At 33.8% G+C, this 25,181-nt stretch overlaps 1 protein-coding gene across 1 annotated transcript; it reads right to left on the minus strand.

The window, feature by feature from the left end:
* Window positions 1-348: 348 nt before the first annotated feature.
* On the minus strand, window positions 349-23,966 carry LOC148304631 (acidic phospholipase A2 PA4). Its single transcript, XM_088267953.1, has 6 exons — window positions 23,753-23,966; window positions 7,652-7,806; window positions 6,620-6,780; window positions 5,699-5,893; window positions 5,237-5,324; window positions 349-669 (listed from the first exon to the last, which is right to left on the minus strand). Exons 2-6 carry the CDS (start codon window positions 7,795-7,797, stop codon window positions 564-566), a joined length of 696 nt encoding a protein of 231 aa, XP_088124079.1. The 5' UTR covers window positions 7,798-7,806; window positions 23,753-23,966; the 3' UTR covers window positions 349-563.
* Between the last annotated feature and the right edge of the window lie 1,215 nt (window positions 23,967-25,181).

Genomic DNA, 25,181 nt, shown 5'->3' on the forward strand with positions numbered 1-25,181 from the left:
TTATAAGCTTAAATAATAGGAATTATAGAGTTAACGTTTTTTGGCAGTATACCCACGAAATGTAATATAAATTAATTGATAAATAAATAAAAAATATCTAAGGACACACTCAAAATATTGACAGTAAAATGTAGATTGAGAAACCTATGTGTGTAAGTCGATGATATGTTATTGGTGATGATAATACTGAATGTAATATATTTTAGACCGTTACTTTTAATAATTGAAAAGGACTTAGTGAAAGGTCTGTTGATAGCCACAGATATTTATGCGTTAGGTTAGGTTAGGTTGGGTTGGGTCATGTTAGGTTAGAAGTACTGTACATGACCACACAAGTAGATGTAGATTGTAGTTAGATCAGTAGATCTTGACAATGCCACACTCTGAAGTAATGCCTAACGGCGGTTCCGGAGTGTGGTAGATGCTTGCACGGGAGAGGTTTTTAGTGGGTAGGCTCTCAGCAGGGAGATTCCCACACTGCCAGTCTAGTGACCCGGATGTCACCTGGCGTCTTATAAAAGATTTTCCTCTTCCCACGCAAAAGAAAAAAAAGAAAAAAAAGGTTAGAAGTACTGTGACGGTAGCGGCATGAGTGGAACATATTTGTCCGATGGTCTGAACTTCCACTGGGAACAGAGCTCCTTGGTTTCCTCTTCATTGTATCCATTCCTGAGGAAGAAATAATTAATCAGTTAGTATTAAACCACCACCAAGATTAGTATGTGTTATGTGTGATCCGTAACCTGTTAATTGAGCATGACATATCGCTCACTCCTTTCAAGAACGTCATAAATCAAAATACTTGATTTTTCAGGAGAACGATTTTAAAGTTTAAAAATATAACACAATGTATTAAAAATAAATATCAAGCCACTTATTGATTTTTTTACTGTGCAACAGATCTTTTTAGTTAAACCTGGAGGTTTTTTCTACATTTGAATAATATTTGATTTATTTATAAAAATAATTAAACAATACATTTTCTTCAAAATGCAAAATATACATTTTTTGCCCTGTAGCGGGTAAATATTAAGTTTAAAATATGCCTCTTTTGCTGGGATATAGTACATTTTCTGGGCATTCCGAAAACATGCACAACTGAAAATTGACGTTTTTTGATTTATGACGTTCTTGAAAGGAGTGAGCGATATATATACGGCAAATGTAAACAGAATTGAGTATGGGTAAGATGTATAGAAACGTCCTGGAATATATGTTGTACCGTTGAACAGGTGGTACTTGTTTTTTCGCTTTACAAATGTGTGAGACATCAGTGTGGTAACTCAGTCCAGTAAAATTTAAGAAAGGAAATATAAAGCACACATTTCTAATATCGCTCACTCCTTTCAAGAACGTCATAAATCAAAATACCAGATTTTTCAGGAGAGCGTTTTTAATGTTAAATATTATAATACAATATATTAAAAATAAATATGAAGCCACTTTTTGATCATTTTATTGTGCAACAGATCTTTTTAGGTAAAAGCTGAAGGTTTTTTCTCCATTTGAAAAATATTTAGTATATTTGAAAAAAAAATTAAACAATACCTTTTCTTCAAAATGCAAAAACAACACTTTCTGCCATGTAACGGGTAAATATTAAGTTAAAAATATGCCGCTTTTGCTGGGATATAGTACATTTTCTGGACATTCCGAAAACATGTACAACTGAAAATTGACGATTTTTGATTTATGACGTTATTGAAAGGAGTGAGCGATATGTGTAATTTCACAATGCTTGAGAAAATATTCAAAATCTATAAAACAACAATGCAATGGAAAGCGATTAAAATGCTTAGCAACAGTAGCTGTCAAGAACTACGTTGTCCGCCGTAAGTAATATTAACACACAACACACTGAAACGCTTAAAAGAGTCTTTCACATACTGTTGGTAGAGAGCGGGACACGCTTATAAGCGTTCTTTTTGCTCATTTTTGGTACAGCGCGAGACGCCGAAAAACATTGTACAGACTGGAGTTAAGTTTGCGGTTACTTCTGATCAGTATACGACCCTAATAAGTATACTAATTGGGTCAGGGTTGAAGAAAGTATTGAAATATATGAATGTTCTTACTAAGTAAAATAGCTATTTAAACATAAATCTAAATATTAAAAAGAAATACTGTTGAAACGATTGAAAAGACTGTCAAAATCTTAATTTATAAAGTTTAATGATCTCCCACGTAAAATTTATTTATATACAGTTAGGATATTTCTGCATTTAGTAGATGACATGTCGCTCACTCCTTTCAAGAACGTCATAAATCAAAAATCGACAATTTTTAGTTGTGCATGTTTTCAGAATGCCCAGAAAATGTACTATATCCCAGCAAAAGAGGCATATTTTAAACTTAATATTTACCCGCTACAGGGCAGAAAGTGTTGTTTTTCATTTTGAAGAAAAGGTATTGTTCAATTATTTTTTTAAATATACTAAATATTTTTCAAATGGAGAAAAAACCATCGGGTTTTACCTAAAAAGATCTGTTGCACAGTAAAAAGTTCAATAAGTGTCTAGATATTTATTTTTAATACATTGTGTTTTATTTTTAAACTTTAAAAACGTTCTCCTGAAAAAACAAGTTTTTTGATTTATGACGTTCTTGAAAGGAGTGAGCGATGTGTACACATATATACATGGAAGAGAAATTCAATACTTAAATTAACATTTGCTAAGACACCTACTTATAAACTTAAACTAATCAGGTACATAGGAAATAAATATAATTTGATTTAAAATACTGTCAATCAATTTGTTTTCTTTTTTCAAATGGGTTGTCAGGAAAGTTGTGCATACGTTTACATTGGTCATACAGCTCAAGGGACTCTTTAGCAGTGTACACCTTACACAAGTTAGTGTACAAGTAAAGGTATGCTACCCCGAGCGCTCTATCCATATACCTTATTTTTCCATTCTCCATTTTCTCTCCTAAAGCGTCTAGTTCACAAATGTCAAATATGATTGACGTACAACGCCTTATGAAAAAAAATTCCAATAGGGTGATTAATATTGTTCCAAATTTTTGGGTAATACAACTAAAACTAAACAAGGTTATTGAATTGTATTCTACTTTTATTTACATATACATATATCGCTCACTTCTTTCAACAACGTCATATATCAAAAATCGACAATTTTCAGTTGTGCATGTTTTCGGAATGTCCAGAAAATGTACTATATCCCAAGCAAAAGCGGCATATTTCTAAGTTAATATTTACCCGCTACAGGGCAGAAAGTGTTGTTTTTGCATTTTGAAGAAAAGGTATTGTTTTATTATTTTTTTAAATATCAAAAATATTTTTGAAATGAAAAAAAAAACCCGTTGAAAAGATCTGTCGCACAGTAAAAAGTTCAATAAGTGGCATGATATTTATTTTTAATACATTTCATTATATTCTCAAACGATCTCCCGGAAAATCTAGTTTTTTGATATATGACATGGAAAGGAGGATGATATATCGCTCACTCCTTTCAAGAACGTCATAAATAAAAAAACTTGATTTTTCAGGAGAACGTTTTTAAAGTTTAAAAATATAATACAATGTTTTAAAAATAAATATCAAGCCACTTATTGAACTTTTTACTGTGCAACAGATCTTTTTAGATAAAACCTGAAGGTTTTTCCTCCATTAGAAAAATATTTAGTAAATTAATATAAATAATTAAACAATACCCTTTCTTCAAAATGCAAAAACAACACTTTCTGCCCTGTAGCGGGTAAATATTAAGTTAAAAATATGCCTCTTTTGCTGGGATATAGTACATTTTCTAGGCATTCCAAAAACATGCACAACTGAAAATTGACGATTTTTGATTTATGACGTTCTTGAAAGGAGTGAGCGATATGTGACGCATTTCGTCTTATTAAGATATTATCAAATTTGTGTTTGATTATGTCTTAATATGACGAAACGTGTCACATATTATCATATATGTAAATAAAAGTATAATTCAATCCAATAACCTTGTTTAATTTTGGATATATTACCCAAAAATTTAAAATGGTATTCTACCAACTGTCTGCAGTTACACAAAAAAAAAGTTCCATCTTGTATTTAGATGCAGAAACATCCTGGCAACCTAATACTTTTTCTTCTGTGGTCTCAATCTTGTGGACTGGTTTGCAGCACCAAATGACTCCTCCTTCGCCTTTCCGGTTTATGTAGGTCTATCATACGCTACCCTATCTAATGTTATAGCGTCTATTTTTTGTCAAAGAGTTCTGTGATGCTTTTGATGGCCGAGCCGAGAGCCACTGTGACTCCTTGGTTGAACCTGGCCACCTGGTTGTCACCCAGGAGCAGGAGGTTCTTCAGCGAGTACGGGTTCCTGTAATCTCGATACCTCGGCATCTTCACAAACACCGGAGTGGGGTCACACCGCTGCTTCTTGGCGCTGGATTTGAAGAGCGTACAATCAACACGAGAATGGTCACATTTGTCTACAACCTACAAAGGTGGAGGTCCTCACTAAAATGTTACATTTCCATTATAAATGATTTTAAGTAATCAGGAATTCTAAAATTAAATTGTTACGTTTTGTTACGTTTTGGTGCAATTTAATTATTTCATATTGGTTTAAAACAGGATTGGTCACGTTTTGTTGCAACTTTAATTAAGATTTCGATAGAATACAGTAAACAGAACAGATTTGCATTTAAAGTTTTTTTTGTGCAATATTGGAAATGTAACTTTTTGGTAAGGACCTCCACAACTGTCTTCCCATTCTTGATCCGAAGAGCAAGAGTAGCAAGAGCTTGAACGCCACACCAATCTGTCTTTGCAAATAATCTTCGCCCCTTCCACATTCGTGCATTTCCTCATACAGATTGCAGGAGGTGTGTTGCAGGAGCCTGGTTGAGGACCTATCCAACATCGGATCCGTGCTAGTTCATAAGAAACACCCACAAGACGTGGTATCTTAGATGATAAAAATAGTGCAATACGTACATTGGTACCATAAACCAAGCACAACACAAAATGCCGAACCCTCTAGCGGAACGGAAGAATAGAAGGCCTGTTGATGACAGTCAACAGTCCGGCTTCTCCTGGGGAGTTTTATGTGGTATCTTCCCAGTACTGAGCAAATGCTGAGAACTTCCTGATTGGCCCACACTAGTTTATCCTTGTTTTAAATATATATTCCCTATCCGTACTATCCTACCTGCAGACAAGCATATAAAAACAGACATCCTTTATAAAAAATATATTTTTATTGTTAAGTATTAATATTACCTTTGCCATTGGGAACACGGCCTTCTTTCCTTAAAGCATGTCACTTGCACAACATTGAAGAATACCGCACCGAGTGTGTTTGCAGTTTCTGTGGAAAAAAATAACATTTTGAGATGTGCGTATGACAAGGAAATCTGTGTCAGAAAACAGAGGATAGATGTAAATGAAATGTGTGCATAAACACATGTATAAACACAGAAGGACACTGATCTAGCCTAAGATCTCGTTTAGTAAAGAGTCATTGTAAATGATAAAAGACTTTGAAGGACTTTGAAGACCCAGCTATGTAACTTCTAAATAAAGTTTCATTTTGTTTTATAAAGTCAGTCTACGTATTAATTGAACAGGCCAAGTAAGTGAATTCCTTTGAGTTTACAAAACATTAAACTGCCTAGAAATCCTCATTCTTATTCAACACGACTCCCTCATTGGATGCACAGAAGCATTATGTAGTTGTTTGACCTGTATTGAGTGCTTGAAGGCAGCGTCGGAAGCGAGCGTCGCAGTCGCAGTGGGAGCGCGTGTACCGGCCGAGGTTGCACACGCTCCGGCGGCACTCTCCCGGCGCGAGGGCCGAGGGACAGTGGTCGTGCTCCCTGCAGCACCGGTCCTCGGCTGAGTGCAGTCCGAGCTCGTTGTAGGCTGATGCCCTGTTACCTGAACATTCAAACTCCTTTACAAATGATACAGACAGGTGATGAAAATCAAGCCAAAAACACATAGAGTGGCTAATCTAAAACCTCGACCATCCTGAGCTTCTGTTTCCTGAACATGGATAAAATTCAAGCAAAAAGACAGAGAGTTGCTCTAAACCTTCACTAGCCAGAGCTCGCTGTGGGTTGATGACCTATTGTATTTCCTAACCATTTGAACCACTTGATATAAATGTAGATTAAGATAATGATATAGATAAAAATAGGCGATGAAATTCAATGTAAGACAGAGAGAGTGGCTAAACTTAAGCTCGGCCACCCCAGGGCTTGCTGTAGGTAAATATTTAGAGGACATTTACAGGGCTTATGATCTGTCATAGGCTGGTTAAGTGATAACATTCACCATTCTACCCATGATTGACAACCGCACTACTCAAACTCCTACGGACGGGTATATAATAAATCTCATGATGCTTTATGTTTGAGTTCACTGGAGCCATCTTGGTTGGTTTAAGAAAGCTTTGTTTATCAGACACCCTTTGATTTTTGTAAATACCCAGAAATACCCTGCATGAAAATGAAGTGCCTTATTAATACCCAGACATCCATATTCTTCTTTATCTATGTTGAGATGTCAAAAAGTAAGAATAACTTCTATGTGGAAAAATCCAGATTTGCAAATGACAATTTGAACACACTCAAGATGTGGTGAATAGATAAATAGTCTTACCTGGTCCACACCACTTGGTGCCAGGATATACAAATCCTCCTTGATGAGGAGACAGGAGTGTTTTGTCTCTGCAAGCTGTTTCCAGAGCAGTGATGGCACCATTGGACATCAAACGGACCTTCCTTGCGTCGGAACTCAGCACCATTTTCTGGATCACACCCCTAGGAAAACAAACGATCGTTATTTTAGTTTAACCTTCATTTAATTCCATTCTGATTTTTGGTATCATATATGATAAAAATAGTGTCAAAGACAAGACAAAATAGCCTTCAAATACAACAGCTGGAGGCACATTGTAGGAGCCTGGGTAAGGACCTATCCAGCATGAGATCCATGTTAGTTCATAAGGAACTCTCCTCACGAGAGGTGGTATCATACATGATAAAACTAGTGAAAGACACTGGTACTATAGACCAAGCTAGGATACAAAATACCGAACCCTCTTCTAGTGGAACGGAACGACTGTTGACGACAGCTAACAGTTCGGCTTCTCCTGAAGAGTTTAACGTGGTTTCCTCTCAGTATCATTGCAAATGCTGAGAAGTACCTGAGTGGCTCACACTAGTTTATCCTTCCTGTTCTCAACACAAATTAAAATAAAACATGTTTTTTGCTGGAAGAAACAGAAATCTACTAATTAATCTATAAACTTTGTACATAATAAACAAGGTAAATAATAAATGCAACTCCCATCTAAAAAAACCCGAAAGAATAATACAAGTACTTGTTTTATATTATGTGTCAGGTTGTGGTTGAGTGGGTTCGAACCTAGAAACTCTTAAATCAAAGTTTCTGGGTTATAACCCACTCCACCACAATTTCATACCTATTTCTAATAATGAGCAGCTTAGGCTGACAGAAATAGTATGAAATTGAAATATTTGTGAAAACAATAAAAACACAAATATTTCTCTTTTTTTAAATTAAATTAATTATTTATTACTTGTTTTGTTATACTCGTATAAGTGCATAACTTGCGGTTGCTGATTTGTTAAATTCCTAAATAAAACAAAATCCATGATGGAGTTTCACCTGTCACTGTGGAGTTTGCAATACGGCGTTTTGGAAGTCAGTTCTATCATCCTGGACATGGTGTGATCTGCCACCAGCACCCCACTGAAGGCGCCTTGTAGCGTCACAAGCACCAACAAGGAACATAGCTCTGTCTGAAGAAACATCTTCTCTGTCTGCAATAATAAAACAAATGCCTAATATTTCTGATGTTTGATTAAGATGTGTGAGAAGTTTGCCCATCCTGAGTGATAAGATTTAAATTAAAATTACAGGAAAACTTCAATACAACGGACTAATTAGTATCCCTTCCACCAATTGAGGGGGAGGGAGTGTCCGTTAAAGCCGAAAGTCCGTTTTATAAAAATTTGTTTAAAATAAATCAAAAAACTTTTTTGAACATATGAATTCTGTATTAATATATAAATAAAAAAATTCAAAATACAGACAACATTCTATTCATTGTCTTAGGACACTCGTCGTAAAGTGACGTTGCTGTTTGATATTGACGCGCTTGCTTTTGGCTTTGAAAAAGGAATCATGTTTTATTTGCACTTTTGAAGTTTTGAGGCATAATTTGTGATTATCATGGCCTCTAAAAATTGTTTACATACGATGACACTTAAATTTAAGCATATATAATATTAACAGGGCGTTTTTTACATTTACCTGAATTTTTTGTCCGTTATATCTGAAATTCGTTGTATATAGTGGTCTGTTATATCGAGGTTTTATTACATATATCGCTCACTCCTTTCAACAACGCCATAAATAAAAAAACATGATTTTTTCAGGAGATCGTTTTTAAAGTTTAAAAATGTAATAAAATGTATTTAAATATAAATATCTAGCCACTTATCAACTTTTTACCGTGGAACAGATCTTTTTAGGTAAAACCTGAATGTTTTTTCTCCATTTGAAAAATATTGAGTATATTTGAAAAAATAATTAAACGATACCTTTTTATTAAAAATGCCAAAACAACATTTTCTGCCCCATAGCGAGTAAATATTAAGTTAAAAATATGCCGCTTTTGCTGGGATGTAGTACATTTTCTGTGCATTTTGAAATCATGCACAACTGGAAATTGACGATTTTTGATATACATATGACGTTGTTGAAAGGAGTGAACGATATCATTTATCTTATGAGGCTGTACATGAGTTCAAAAGAGCCGATTTATGTTGGATTGAGATTGTTGAAAGTCCAGATTTGTTAAGTATTTGGACATACTCAAATTGTAAAATTATCTTTGTTTATTTAAAATTTAATTATATTTTTGGCGTTTAATAACTTTCTTTTCTTATAATAACTTAACTGATACGATGTTTGAACATATAATTAAAAAACAGGTACCGCAGAATGGGGCTACTTGAACTTTGATGTGTTACTTGAGCCCAGTACAAAAAAAGATTATTATGTATTTGGTCTACAATAATGAACGTATCGACATGATTCATTGTTTCCCTGACAGGTGGCACTTATTGTCACGATACTTCGATCGATACCATAATCTAAATATTTTTTTGTACTGGGCTCAAATAACACATCAAAGTTCAAGTAGCCCCGTTCTACAGTATCTTTTTTCAAGATTGTAATAATTTATTCCACATTTTGGGAGTTTTCAGAATGAGTGGATTTATTTCTGTGATTGTTGCCGCTGATTGATATGTGAAAATGATCAAAAGTGTGGCCAGCCCTGATCAAGGGGAACTGCATTACAATGGAGTGGCTAGGTCAAGTGTGTGGAGTACTCAACTCAACAAGAAAATAATGTAATATTTACCTATTACATAAAAAATATCATTGACACACAAATAAAGGCAGGTAAACTTTGCCGGTCGTAGATTGCGTGCATAATAGGGTCAAGTGTGCGTGTGTTAAGTATAGGGTTACCATAAAAGTACTCTATCATAAATATTGTCTTTTGATCGAATCGATACAACCACATCATCATACTTAATACCACGCCGCATTCTTGCAGGGGTAGGCAGTGAGAATTCAATGCCACACCTATTCGTCTGTGCAAACAATCTTGACCGCTTCCATATTCATGCGTCTCCTTGTACATTAATTTCAAACCCTTATCCACACCCCAATGGTGCATAGGGCACTGCATTATATAAACGCAGTGTTATCTTGATCGTTAACACACGAAGGAAAGGTGATCGGCCCTCCGCTTCAGATAGAATATATTGAATATTCTAGGGTAATATTGAATAAATATTGGAGTGAAAAATTCACTTATATTTATTTGACTGCCCCTGGGAATCTAACCCGGGACCTCCAGAACGGTAGGTTTTGTCCGCCTCCGCAGTGTAATGGTCAACATGCTCCGCTACCTCCTCGTACATACTCGCCGATTATTCAGACTTCTGACATGACCATGTTCAAATATTTGAAATGATCATGCCAGTTTTTCCTCGGTCTTCCTTTGCTTCTATCTCCAAGTACATTCGCTTCATAAAATAGTATTGGTATATTTATACAACATATTTTTGATATATGGTCAGAAAATAATATTTGAAAAATCTAATTCATAGTGAGTGAATAATGAATAAAATAAATTTATGAGGCGAATGTGGTTGGTAGTAAGTGTGGTAACAGAGGAAGACCAAAGAAAACTTGGCATGTTCTAAGTATTTCTAACACTTACGCGTGGTAAGGTCAGAAGCCGGAATAATCGGCGGGTATGTATTGTCCGCCTCCGTAGTGTAATGGTTAGCATGTTTAGCTACCGTGCTGGAGGTCACGGGTTCGATTCCCAGAGAGGGGGGGGGGTGAAAATAAATATTAGTGATTTTACACTCAATACGATGCAGTGCCCTATGCACCATAGGGTGTGGTAAGGGTTAAAAGAAGAATAATGTATGAGATGATGTATGAATGGGGAAAGGCGAAGATTGCTTGCCGACAGATTAGTGTGGCGTTATATCCTCTCTGCCTATTTCTACGGTAAGCGGCGGGATAGTGAGTTAGTTCTAATTCATGATGCGGCCCATCCCGCGGCCGGATGGCGATATTCCGTCAAATTTGACACTAGTTCCGGAATTCTTCGGACATCTAGCGGATTTCGTCCGAACTTGTACATAAAATCTCCCATTCGGACCTGACAAGTTGTGCCTATTTATTATTAAATTATAGAATAATTCAGGTGCGGCACAGGTATTATTACTGTCGTTTCGTGACAGTGTCGTATTCCTTCTTCCGAGTAGGTTATGTGATTACACAAGAAAGTCAGGTTTATCAACAATAGTTTGCGATAATTTTTATAAACCCAAACTGGCAGTACTAAACGGAGTCCTGGTACAACGCTAATGTTTGGAAGTGAACAATGGAGTAAAATAAGTATAAAAGTAGACTGAATGCAGTCAAAATGCAATCTCTCAGACGAATGTGCGGTAATACGATGTGTATTAGATAATGGTGAAATGAGGAAAGGAATGCTGGGCTGAGATAAGCATTATCGATACAATTAACAAAGGCGTGTTGAGATGGTTTGGGCAATTGAACGAATGAGAGAAAAAATAATGATAAAACACATTTATGAGTTCACCTCATAAATGTTTACTTCATTTTTTTTTAAATAGAGAAATATTTGTGTTTTTATTATTTACACAAATATTTCAATTTCACACTATTTCTGTGAGCTTAAGCGGTTCATTATTAAAAATAGGTATCAAATTGCGGTAGAGGGGTTCGAACCGAGAAACTTTGACTTAAGAGTCCGCGACACTAACCACGGGACCACAACCCGACACTATAGTCAGAAATGGGAGCGGAGTATTATACTTGAGTATTATATTGTTACGACTAGTTTCGGAACTTTATTCAACCACGTAGATGGAAGCATCTGTAGGTTCCCAAACTAGTCTACATAATATTCGAGTGACAAAAAGAGGTTTTCTTAATTTTATATAATATCAAAAATGTAATATTTATATAAAAGATATTTTTTTTAGGTAACAGTAATTTTTACTGTCTACATTTTAGTGTGATTTATTGTAGATCGAATAGTTTATTAAATTTTTTCCTTGAAGTCAGTTAATTATTATAATTATTGGAATTTTATTTTCGCTCCTATCTCTATCTCCTCTAATTTTAATTTATTATTATTATTTTTATGTATTTAATATAATTACGGGACCTTGACTTCATATCAATTCTTTATTTTATTGCTTTTACACAAACATCATGGTTAGATTTACGCAGAGAACATCATAGTCTAAGCTTAACTCGAAGGTCCATCTCCGTAGTGTAATGGTCAGCACGCTAGGCTACCGTTCTGGAGGTCCCGGGTTCGATTCCCAGGGGGGGGGGTAAAATAAATATAAGTGATTTTTTCACTGCACTATTTATTCAATATTACCCTGGACTGGTACCTAATGCGGAGGGCTGATCACCTTTCCTTCATGTGTAAACGATCAAGATAACACTGCGTTTGTATTACGCAGTGCCCTATGCACCATTGGGATGCGGATAAGGGTTTATTATTATTTTATTATTAATATAATTATTTTTTTTATATACAATTTTATACCAATTCTATACATTTCTACTTAATACAATCTAACTATTTTAGTTGCGCTTGCCTCTCCAAAAAAGAGACTGAACTCCTGTGCTTGGAGACGGACTTTTTCTTCTTTTTTTGTTTATATGTAGTATCATGTTATATGTGCATAAAAAATATATCATTTATTTATCGTTATAACAATGTATTTGGTTTATTAGAGCTAAAATCACTCGTAAAAGTGGAGGTTTAAAAAAAGGTCTAAAATTGAATTGCGAAACGGGCCCTAAAGGGGCGGAGTTTCCGGTTGTCATGAACTCTGAAGGAAACACCCTATCTATTTCCCGTTTTAATTATTTATTTTAAGAGGTCTATGTTTGAATTTCTTATATTTAAAAAATCATTGACCTGGCCACGGAGTATATACAGTATATAGTGTGTACATATAAATATATACAAAGAAATATATTATTAACATTTTAGTAAAAAAATAAAAAAGTAAAAATGACTAACCACAAAGTAAATGCTTTAAATATTAATAATATTCTTCTTCTTCTTCTTCTTATTGTAGGCCTTACGGCCTGTTTTTAAGAGGGATTAATTAGCCTCCTGCGACGTCGATTCCCAGCTATCGGCCCATCTCTTTGGTGGTCTGCCCGGGAGTCGTCTACCATGGGGTTGGCCGTACAATGCGATGTGGGGGAGTCTGGATGGTTCCATTCTCCTCACACGCGCATACCATTGTCTTCTTCGTTGCCTTCCCCACCTAACGACATCTTCGATCTCGCATATTTCCCTGATCTTGGCATTTCTCAGTCTATCTCGAAGACTCTTGCCTGTTATGCTTCTCAGAGTCTTCATTTCTGACACTCTAAGCTTGTTTTTTGTGGCAGCGGTGTCTGCTCTACTTTCGATTCCATACGTCATGATGGGTCGGACACAAGTTTTGTATATCTTGATCTTGCTGCTATATTTAATAATATTGAGAATGATATAAATATATTACACGAGCATTATTTTTACTATTATTATTTTCCGTGTACAAATCTGTTAGATATTTCACAACACCGTACCAATAAAAAGTGTTATTTTTCCGATCGATGTACAAAAGTAATAATATCAAATTAATTATAACTTACATATATCGCTCACTCCTTTTAACAACGTCATATATCAAAAAACTTGATTTTTCAGGAGACCGTATTTAAAGTCTAAAAATATAATAAAATGTATTGAAAATAAATATCAAGCCACTTATTAAACTTTTTACTGTGCAACAGATCTTTTTAGGTAAAACCTGATTGTTTTTTCTCCATTTGAAAAATATTTGATAAATTCAAAAAAATAATTAAACGATACATTCTCTTCAAAATGCAAAAGCAACACTTTTTGCCCTGTAGCAGGTAAATATTAAGTTAAAAATATGCCTCTTTTGCTGGGATATAGTACATTTTCTGGGCATTTCTGGGCATTTCTGGGCATTTCAGTTGTGAAAACATGCACAACTGAAAATTGACGAATTTTGATTTATGACGTTCTTGAAAGGAGTGAGCGATATATGTACCTACATGCCCAAAACAAGCTTCTAGGTATTTATGTAACACATATGTAACTAATAGCTATAAAATGTGATATATTATGTTACATCCGAGTGTAATTTCCACTTGGATAATTTAGTCGTAAATTACGCATGTAAACATTTGCATAAAATCTTGGAGATTATGCAAAAAAGTATTATAATGTACTAGTGTGAACCTACATATACTCGTATTCATAAATCCCGTTAATATTCGACCTTGTAAGGAAAAAATATATAACCTAGAGCTTATATATATATATATATATATATATATATATATATATATATATATATATATATATATATATATACATATATAATAAATAATAAAACCCTTACCGCACCCCAATGGTGCATAGGACACTGCTTCATATAAACGCAGTGTTATCTCGATCGTTTACACATGATGGAAAGGTGATCAGCCCTCCACTTCAGGTACCAGTCCAGTGTAATAGTTAATAAATATTAGAGTGAAAAAATCACTTATATTTATTAAACCCCCCTGGGAATCGAACCCGGGACCTCCAGAACGGTAGCCGAGTATGCTGACCATTACATACATATATATATATATATATATATATATATATATATATATATATATATATATATATATATATATATATATATATATATATATATATAAATATATATATATACAGTTAACCCCCTTATAACGCTGAGATATATACTACGTTATCGCAGGGAACATTAAAATGGGTAACATTATGTTTTAAATCGTATTTCTACATATCAACCAGCAGAAATAACTGAAGTGAGTCATTTAAACTTAAAATAGAATTTAAAAATTGAACCCCCACAATATTTCCTCCGATAATGCGGTATTTATCTCAACGTTATACGGGGTGTTTACTGCATATAATAGTAGTAATAGACAAGTGCTAAAAAATTGTACTTAATAATAAAAATCCAGCTACCTTATCACAGAATACGATTTAAGTCATTAAAATGTTTGGTTAAATTAATATTTAAGTGAAAAAATACTAATATACATTCTAATATAAGAGTTTCTGCTTAATAAAAAGCTTCTTTACATCTCACCAATAGATGTCTCTAGTGAAGTTCTAGTGATTCATGAACAAGGTTTCTAAATTGGTTCATATATATAGAACTTCCAAGAATTTGAGTAGTGTAATTGTCAATAATGGGTAGAATTGGTGAATGTTACACATGTGTAAAGTGATTACTTAAACCAGCCTATGACGGTCGTAAGCCCCGTAAATGCCCAGACTTCCATATTCTTCTTCATCTTTGATGAGATGTCAAAAAATAATATGAAAAAATACTATCCGAGGATATAATTTTTTTCACGCACCTCACCACAGTAGGTACGAAACAAATACAAGTAAAATTAATATGCGAATATTTTTTTAACATATATTTTATTTCTATATACAATTTAATAATAAATATCCCTTAGCTAATTAAAGAAGTAAATTATCTCTAATATATAATTTATTTCTTTAATTAGCTAATTACACTAACATAAACTGTTTACAACCTTTTGAGTGTGTCCAAATACTTGTTCACAAAATCTGGATTGTCTCCAATTACAGGAGTTATTTTTATACTATTTTTTTTTGACATCTCATCATCATATGCTTCTTCATCTTTGATGAGATGTCAAAAAAAAAACATAAACTGTTATTTACACTTAATTTACATCATCTGTATAAATATATTTACATTTCCTTACAGTAAACAAAACATTTCTTTTTAAATTCTTTCAGACTCTTTTCATTCTTCATACATTCAGGCATCTCATCAACCATTTTCTTATTTAAAAAATGACGATTTTCGTTTAGTACGTAGGTACTGCATTATCTAGTTAAGTACTTGTTTTTTACTAAAAGAACACCTTTCTCGCACGTGCTTGTTCGAGTACCTACCCAGCTAGTAAATAATTTACTTGCAATGTAATTATTTAGAAATTTTGTACAGGCGCTTACTCTTAAAATTATGTCATAAAATTAATGAATTCGACGGTTAAATTAATTCGTAGTCGTAACATGTGGTAGGCGGACGATTTTCAATCGTATATCTCCATAGATAAATGACAAAATTTTGTTGAGCCGTGATGGCATACGAAGATTGGATGCCTCACAATTTTACTTTCAACAACATATACAAAATATATACAACATCAAAAATTCACTCCTTTCAACAACATATACAATATCAAAAATCGTAAATTTTCATTTGCGCATGTTTTCGAAATGTGCAGAAAATGTACTATATCTCGGAAAAAGCGGCATATTTATGACTTAATATTTACCCGATACAGGGCAGAAAGTGTTGTTCTTGCATTTTGAAGAAAAGATATTGTTTATTTATTTAAAAAAAAATACTAAATATTTTTCAAATGGAGAAAAAACATTCAGGTTTTACCTAAAAAGATCTGTTGCACAGTAAAATGTTCAATAAGTGGCTTGATATTTTCATATTATTTTTTGACATCTCATCAAAGATGAAGAAGAATATGGAAGTCTGGGCATTTACGGGGCTTACGACCGTCATAGGCTGGTTTAAGTGAACACTTTACACACGTGTAACATTCACCAATTCTACCCATTATTGACAACCACACTACTCAAATTCTTGGAAGTTCTATTTATATGAACCAATATAGAAACCTTGTTCATGAATCACTAGAACTTCACTAGAGACATCTATTGGTGAGATGTAAAGAAGCTTTTTATTAAGCAGAAACTCTTATATTTATTTTGATATTTATTTTCAATATATATTTATTTTCAATATATTTTATTACATTCTTAAACTTTAAAAACGATCTGCCGAAAAATCAAGTTTTTTGAAATATGACGTTGTTGAAAGGAATGAGCGTTTTGTTCAAATCAAAGTTTGAATGGATTTTGTATGTACAACATTTTGAGTGTGTCCATTTGTGAACACGTATTCACGTGTTCACAAATCTGAATTATTTTAAATGTGTGTAGGATTGTAGTTGAATGTATGTCATATCAAATCCTATTAGACTGTATGGACTTCTCGTTGATTAGTCTAACTTTCGCTAAATGCACCCAAATGCAATATTATCGTATAAATATGCCTTCTAACTGCATTTTAAACCACATATTTTAAAATAACATAATATTTTGTATATGTGAGTAGTTGCATCACAGCAATTTAATTTATTGTAAGAATTATTTCACAAATACGTTGAAAAATTGGAGCATGAGTCTTCATATTTAGACATTATTGAATAAATTAAAAATTAAACCGTTGAATTTCAAGACCGTGTCTAGTTTCAAAATGTGACCTATAAATAATACTATTTCCAAATCTGCTTGGTTAGTTTAACTGGTAATTGACCAGTTATATGTATATATATATATATATTTATATGTATATATATATATATATATATTTATATATATATATATATATATATATATATATATATATATATATATATATATATATATATATATATATATATATATATATATATATATATATATATATATATATATCGCTAGTGTAAAGGCAAAGGGGTATATCTGTCTCAGACCAAATTTTACAGGAGAGCAAAAACAAACTCGTGAAATTAAATAACTCATTTGTTTTATGTATTTTTATATGTACATATCCTAACTAAATAGGTATTGCAACTTCAGCTATATCCTTTTGCCAGATTATGGAATACACTATTTTAGACATTTTGTGGAACAAACTAAGAAAATGCAAAATTTGACAGATATACCCCTTTGCCAGTACACTACCGATATACATATATAGTATATATGTATATATGTATGTACACCTAAATGCTGGACGATGTATAACACCTACTCTAGGCAACTAGAAACTGGTGAAATGCGAATGCTTAGGTGGTCAGCTGGAGTGTCCCTTAGAGACAAAATAAAGAGTTCACACATTCGTAAAAGCCTGGGTGTGACAGACATCAATAATAAGATAGAGGAAAGTCAATTGAGATGGTATGGCCACATATGACGCAGAGAGCCTGAACATATTGCGAACCAGGCGATCGCCATGGATATCCTCGAAAAACCTCTAGAGGAAGACTGAAAAATTCACGGATGCTACAGAAAGATGACATGATTCGAAGGCATGGCCTAGAGACGTCCATGATAGAAGGGTCTACAACCTGAAGACGAGGAGAGCTGAGAGAGGAGACAAAGACGATATGTTGGGATGGAGCCAGGAAGAAGAAGAATTAGAGAAGAAAACGTGATAAGCCACTTGACTACTCTGGCTTATCACATTAAAAAGAGCCTACGCTCTTGTTGTGACTATACATATATTATAGTATAATAATAATAATAAAACCCTTATCCGCACCCCAATGGTGCATAGGGCACTGTGTCATATAAACGCAGTGTTTTCTTGATCGTTTACACGTGAAGGAAGGGTGATCAGCCCTCCACTTCAGATACCAGTCCATGGTAATATTGAATAAATATTACAGTGAAAAAATCACTTATATTTATTTTACCCCCCTTGGGAATCGAACCCGGGACCTCCAGAACGGTAGCAGAGCGTGCTGACCATTACACTACGAAGGCGGAGGAGTATAGTATAGCATATAGTATAGCATATAGTATAGCATGTATAGTATAGCGTGCCTCTGCTTACAATATGTTATACTTATTTTTCACAACTGGTTAAGTTATGAAAAGTGGATAATTGAAACGAGGAAATCAATTTTAATGACAGTAATAAAAATATCGACTACAAGGTGATATCTTACATAAATACATACTGACATTAATAATTTAATATCGCTTTATGTAACCAAAACAAATTTATATGATGTGAAAACTTCGATTGCTTTGATTAATGTTACAGGCTAACATAATACATTACCAGTTATAGGTAACGCATTTACATACTATTATATTTTAATTGATTCTGGGTTGTTTTAAAATACATCTGGCAAGAAAATATTCTGACAGAAAAAAACAGTTTCAGTTTTCACCATTCTATAAAAATGATTAGCAATTCTTTTTGACATAACGCAAAATACCAGCCTTGTATGTAATTGTAATAATAATATTGAGAATTGAATATTAAATCAATCGCCATTTATAAAAAAATCCGTTTTATAATTCTAGACTCTGGAATGAACTACCTCTACAAGTAAAAAATGCACCTTCTATTTTAATGTTCAAAAAACGCCTGAAACATCATTATCTTACCTTAGAACCCTAACTGTCCATCTCCTCCTCCCCTGATCCCTCCTCTCTTCCTTAAACTTTCTACCTGATTCCCTTTTCCCATGCCTTCCTTACTCTATCGTCATTTTGTTTTTCTATTCATGTTACCCTGTTTAAATTCTTAATTTAAATTTGTAATTATGCTCTCTTATGTTTCTTTGTTTTTCTTTTGTCTTATCCTTGTCTTAACCCGTTCAAGCATTATCTCCCCACTAATTTCTAACAGACATCAAAAGGTACAAGCCTAGATCGTTCACACTAGTCTGTTTTTTTTGGTTGGCTGGAAAATATTGCTTTACAGCAATAAGCCCGCCAATGTACACACATATTGTACAAAAAGTTCAAATAAATAAATAAATAAATAAATCTATGGCAGTTTAATTACAAAATTAAAGGAATCGTTAAATTAGTTTAGATTTGAGATTATTTACATGTCCGTCTCCATAGTGTAGTGGTTACTACGCTTGGTTACCACGCTGAAAGTCCCGGGCTCGATACCGAAGAGGGTCAAAATAAATGGTTTATGAGATATTTTGTAATAATAAATATTTTAGGCGAGGTATTTTTTTGTACGGATAGTTAATTTGTAGAATTTCGTTTTAATTTATATATTAAATTTTAAAATCAAACACTGATTTTTAGAGTCAACAAAATAAAATTTGTGACGAAACGAATTTCAAATGAATGACATTCGTTTGAAAATGACATAACAAAGCGAAACAGTTGTCAGAAAAATAATTTTTCTGTGTTTAAAAAAAATACAACTTAGACTAAAAAAATCAGTGCTTGATTTTAACATTTAATATATTAAATAATAAAATAATAAAACCCTTACCGCACTCCAATGGTGCATAGGGCACTGCTTCATATAAACGCAGTGTTATCTCGATCGATTACACATGAAGGAAAGGTGATCAGCCCTCCACTTCAGGTACCAGTCCAGTGTAATATTGAATAAATATTAGAGTGAAAAAATCACTTTTATTTATTGAACCCCCCTGGGAATCGAACCCGGGACCTGCAGAACAGTAGCCGAGCATGCTTACCATTACACTACGGAGGCGGACATATTTATTTTTATATATTAAATAACTATATAAAATTTAAAACAAACTAACATTAATTTTTTAATTGAAGTAGTTTATTTAAAAAAAAACTAGTCCCTATATTATATATTCACCGGAAAGATGAAGTGATAAAAGAAGAAAATCGATCGAAATCAACAAATTTAGAATCCATTAAGAACACAAGTTTCTAAAAGATATTTTTCAAGATAAAATTGCGATTGCTCGACCATAGCGAAAATTGGGATAGACTTTCAACTGGCGAAGTAGGTACTCTGCGTAATTATTTCGACAGCTGCGTTCTCTAGGTCCTACAGTATGCTCATTACGAAAATGGAACAGTGGTACCAACAGTAGTATATATTTTGTTATTTTTTGAAATGTGAACCGTTATGGCGCCAGCCCAATCTGCCTCGCGTCGGAAAAATCTTTGTGGTAAAAGGAATGCAGCATTAATCTTATGTATAATTAAGATAACATGACCTTAAATGCATATTATTTGTAATGCATTCCTTACACATATACATTTTTTTAAAGGAATGCCGGCTTAAAGGTAGGTAGGTACTTTTAATCAACATTTAGCATTCAAAGGGACTTTTTTTATACCTCAGTTTTATCTTCGAATGGGTGATATGACGTTTAAGTAAAATATTTTTTCCAGTGACTGCATTTTTCTATCAAATTATGTAAAAGACACTACATTCGATTGATGCAGTGTGATATTAAATGGTAATCACTCGAAAGTAAAGTGATTTATAAATCGTTTCGGTTGGCAGCTCAGGATCATCTTCAAACCCTTATCCGCACCCAATGGTGCATAGGGTACTGCATCGTATTGATACAGTGTTTTATTGATCGTAACTTACATGAAGGCAAGGCGAGGGGCCAGTCGAAGGTTATATTAAATAAATGTTTAGAGTGTAAAATCACTCATATTAATTTTGACCACCTCCCCCTGGGAATCGAATCCGGGACCTCCAGCACGATAGCTTAACACGCTGACCTTACCACGGAGGTGGACATAATACCATATTTAATAAACACTAATGTTCATGGGATAAGCGGTGCTGAATAAGCCGTAGCTAGGTTTCAATATAACTTAGGCGTTAGGCAATTCAATAAATGAGTCTGATACATACAACTTCGATTGATATTCGACATAAATTGATCTTTTAATAAATTTAAATAAGTGGTCATAATATTGTAATAAAAGTAAATTTATTTTCTCTTTTATTGCTATACGTATTGATACAATCTCAGTTGCATTTCCATGTATTATGTAGATACTAGATACCTACATATTACTCTAAGTACTCACTCTTACAGAGTACAGAACAGCTTTTACTTTCGAACAAGTTCATGTACCAAGATCATTACATTACATACACACCAAGAACTTAGTTCTTACGTATTGTGGGTCAGTTTTTCATTATATTAGAGAATAGACTACAATTTAAAAAATGTACCTTTCATTTATTGTAAGATAATACAACTATCCCCGGTTTTTAACTCTTCGATCGGGCCTATTCTGTATAAAAGTGGCAAACTATTAATTTAAATGTAGCAATGAATTGAAAAATATACATCCTTGTGATGGATGCCCTTCGGTCGATCGGTTATTACGTTAAAGAAATTCGTCATATTCAGCATATCACGAATTTAATTATTATTTCAATCTGTTTTTCCACCAAATGGCGTATAAAGGGTGCTATATTTGATTGATGATGTGTGATCTTCACCGGTAATTACATGATAACGCACGAAAAATTTAAGTAAAAACTGTGTTTGATTATGTATAAACCAATGCAATAATACGACTCCAGAGTATTTAAAAGAGCTGTGCATTCCCGACACATTGGTAGATAGGGCTTTGATCGGCTATAACTGCCTTGGGTAAAGTATTCTTACCAGACTGCAATCAGCACACTTAATTTGGTGAGCGTGTCTTTGCTCTTGCGGTCCTGATGGCATGGGATGTTATTCCACCAGTAGTTAGAAACAGTAAGAGTAAGATGATCCTTAGTAAAAAGTAAAACGCATGTGTTTGCTAAATCATTTTCATAATTTTACTGTCCCCAATAAATTTTTTTTTAAGTATATTCGAGGTAGTGATTTACTAAAAATATAGTATTAATCATCCCAAATTATTATTATTATTAGATATTCGAATGGTGATATAAGGAAAGCATGCAAGCCTGAGATAAGCATTATGGATAAAATTAAGAAAGGTGTGTTGAGATGGTTTGGGCATGTGAATGAATGACTGAAGAAAGAACTTTTCTTCTGTGTGTGTGTGTGTGTGTGTCATGTCTTCTTCTTCTTCTTCTTTTTAATGGCTTTTCACCCATCTTGGGTGTTATAGCCAGTGTCGAGTTATTGAGTGTGTCATGTTAGGTTCTTACGAACATCATCGTTCAGAGTAACATGATCACTTAACTCCCGCGATGCATTTAAGTACTTACTCAAATCTTTAAGTACCTACACATTAATTTCGTCTTGAGTTTGATAGGTAAGATTTAATTCATTAGCCATAAAAATATAATATTGTGCATATCCATAGATTATTTTCCCGCCGAATGAAATTCGATGATTTTTTGCGCGTAAATTCTAAATTTAAATATTCCAGTATTGCCACTTAGTCTTGTGGAAAATTTCGGTGTGGCCTAGGCACGTTGTATGCACGTGTGTGTTTAAAAGTTAGTAATTTATTTTATCAAAATAATATCATGTTTACTCCATATGACCTTTAAATATAGTTCACGACGAATGTGACACAAATCTAGAAATATCTGCTGGTAAAATATTTAAACTAGATATAGTTTTTAAATAAATAAAAACGTATCGTGATAAATAAGCACGTTTATTCATTTGTTATAATTTAGGCATTATCGGTAAAATTAAGAAAGGTGTGTTGAGATGGTTTGGGCGTGTGAATCGAATGAGTGAAGAAAAAACAGTAAAATAAGTTTATGAGGTGAATATGGTTAGTAATACAAGCAAGGAATAATCATTTCCACTCCTGACCCGACTGCTATTGAGTATTTGAATTTCATGTCAAGTTTTCTTCGGCCTTCCTCTGATTCTATTTACAACTACATTATAATTTTGTTCTGGTATATGACACATATTTGACATGTCGTCAGAAAAATATATTTATTAATTCTATTTCACAATGAGAGAGAAGAGAGAATAGTAAAACCAATTTATGAGGTGAATGGGGTTGGTGTAATAGAAGCAGAAAAAGACCAAAGAAAACTTGACATGATTAAGAATTTCAATTACGTAGGCGTGGTCAGGTCAGGAGTCGGAATAATTGGGTATGTATGAAGAGATGCATGAATGTAGAAGAAGCGAAGATTTTTTGCAAAAACAGATTGGTGTGGCGTTCTATTCTCTACGCCTGTCCCTACAGGGAAGCGGCGTTATGGTTAGGTAGTTCGTTATAATTTCAAAATGTAAAAATAACTCCTTAGGGGAGAAAATCCAAATTTATGGACAAGTATTTGGACACACTAAAAACGTTGTGAATTTTTATTAAAAAAAGCTTAAAACGATTTTCTTTCTTCGGTTTCTCCCAAATATTATTTTACTTTATATGAGACTTACCCGACGATTAACTGAATTTAATTGCAGTACTAGCCCACGTAATTATTTGAAAAATTATAATTTAATTATTTTTTAAATGTAAAATAAATAAATATCTCTAATACAGGCGCATATAAATGAATAATTGCAACAAAAAACACTTACATTTTCAAGATCCAATAAATTTGAAACTCTCTTTTAAAACCCGTTTTGTTTTCAAATTTGAAAATAAGAACGGCTTCACATTCTCAAAATGATCGGCTGGCTGGCAATTTTGGAACGCGATAGCCTATTTTTCGAAAATGGCTAAATTGTTTTTGGCGGCAAGAGTGACAGCTGACAGCGGACGACCGCTCTATAGCGCTAAGTTGAAGCAACTAGCTAAATAAGATTTTAATTCAGCTATGAATGGCGAACGATGCGCGGATTTCAATTGTAAAGGCGATTACAATATTATACTGGTAATATAAAGATAGTATAAAAGTCTCAGAGACCACAGCGACGTACTTATAAGTCCAGTTTTATCAAACGAAATATATCTCTTGAAAGGATGAATGAAAAAAAACATAATGCTCTTAATTTTAATGATAAATTAATCATTAAAAATGTTTATAATAAGCATGGTAAAGCTTAGGCACAAAGTACTTACCTACATTTAAGTCGGCATTCTTTAAAAAACTCTATATGTGTAAGGAATGCATTATGCGTAATATTTTTTGACATCTCATCAAAGATGAAGAAGAATATAGAAGTCTGGGCATTTACGGGGCTGACGACCGTTATAGGCTCGTTTAGTAAATCACCTTACACACTTGTAACATTCACCAATTCTACCTATTATTGACAACCACACTACTCAAATTACTACTACCATCACGACGTATCTCCTCAGGGGTAGGCAGAAAGGATGGAACGCCGCACTCTTATGTCCCTGACATACACTCCTCGCCTCCTTCACATCCATACATCTAGTACTACATGCCCTCCGATATATTTCATTATACTTAGGGCGTTTGTGCACTACACGGAATTTTACCGTCCGGCAGTCCGGTTTTGAAAAATGAAAGCGACAACGACAGTTTAGCGTGATCGAATTTACGCGCAACGTGTTCACGCACCGATCAAGAGCACTGATCCGAAGAAATATGGACAAAAGCACAAGTTAATCCAAGCCAATAATCGTTTTAAAACGCTAACTGACGTGCCGGACGGTAAAATTCCGTGTAATTCCGCGTAGTGCACAAACGCCCATAATATGCATTTAGATCAAGTTAACTTCAATGATTATCTTAATTATCTGTACATAAGGTATTAAAAGCATTGTTGACTTTGTGGTATGGTAATATAACAGCGGTAATGGTTAGTTAGTTAGAAATTTCTGTGTACGCATTTTCGACAAACTGGCCAGCCACGCTTCGCAGCAAAGCAAAGTCCATGATTTGATTACGCGGTACTGTACGTAATTTTCCGTTAGCTCTTCCAGAGTGATTTATTACTTTTTAATGCTGCGGTCATTTTTGGGTCGCAATGCCACGGGTTTCTTGATTGCCGGCCGTAAATCACCTCTCCGAAGGGGCATGCGGAGAGAAATACC

Source organism: Brachycentrus maculatus, unplaced genomic scaffold (genome assembly GCF_059751285.1).
Source record: "Brachycentrus maculatus isolate JH-2025_06_01 unplaced genomic scaffold, ASM5975128v1 h1tg000310l, whole genome shotgun sequence".
Lineage (NCBI taxonomy): Eukaryota > Metazoa > Arthropoda > Insecta > Trichoptera > Brachycentridae > Brachycentrus > Brachycentrus maculatus.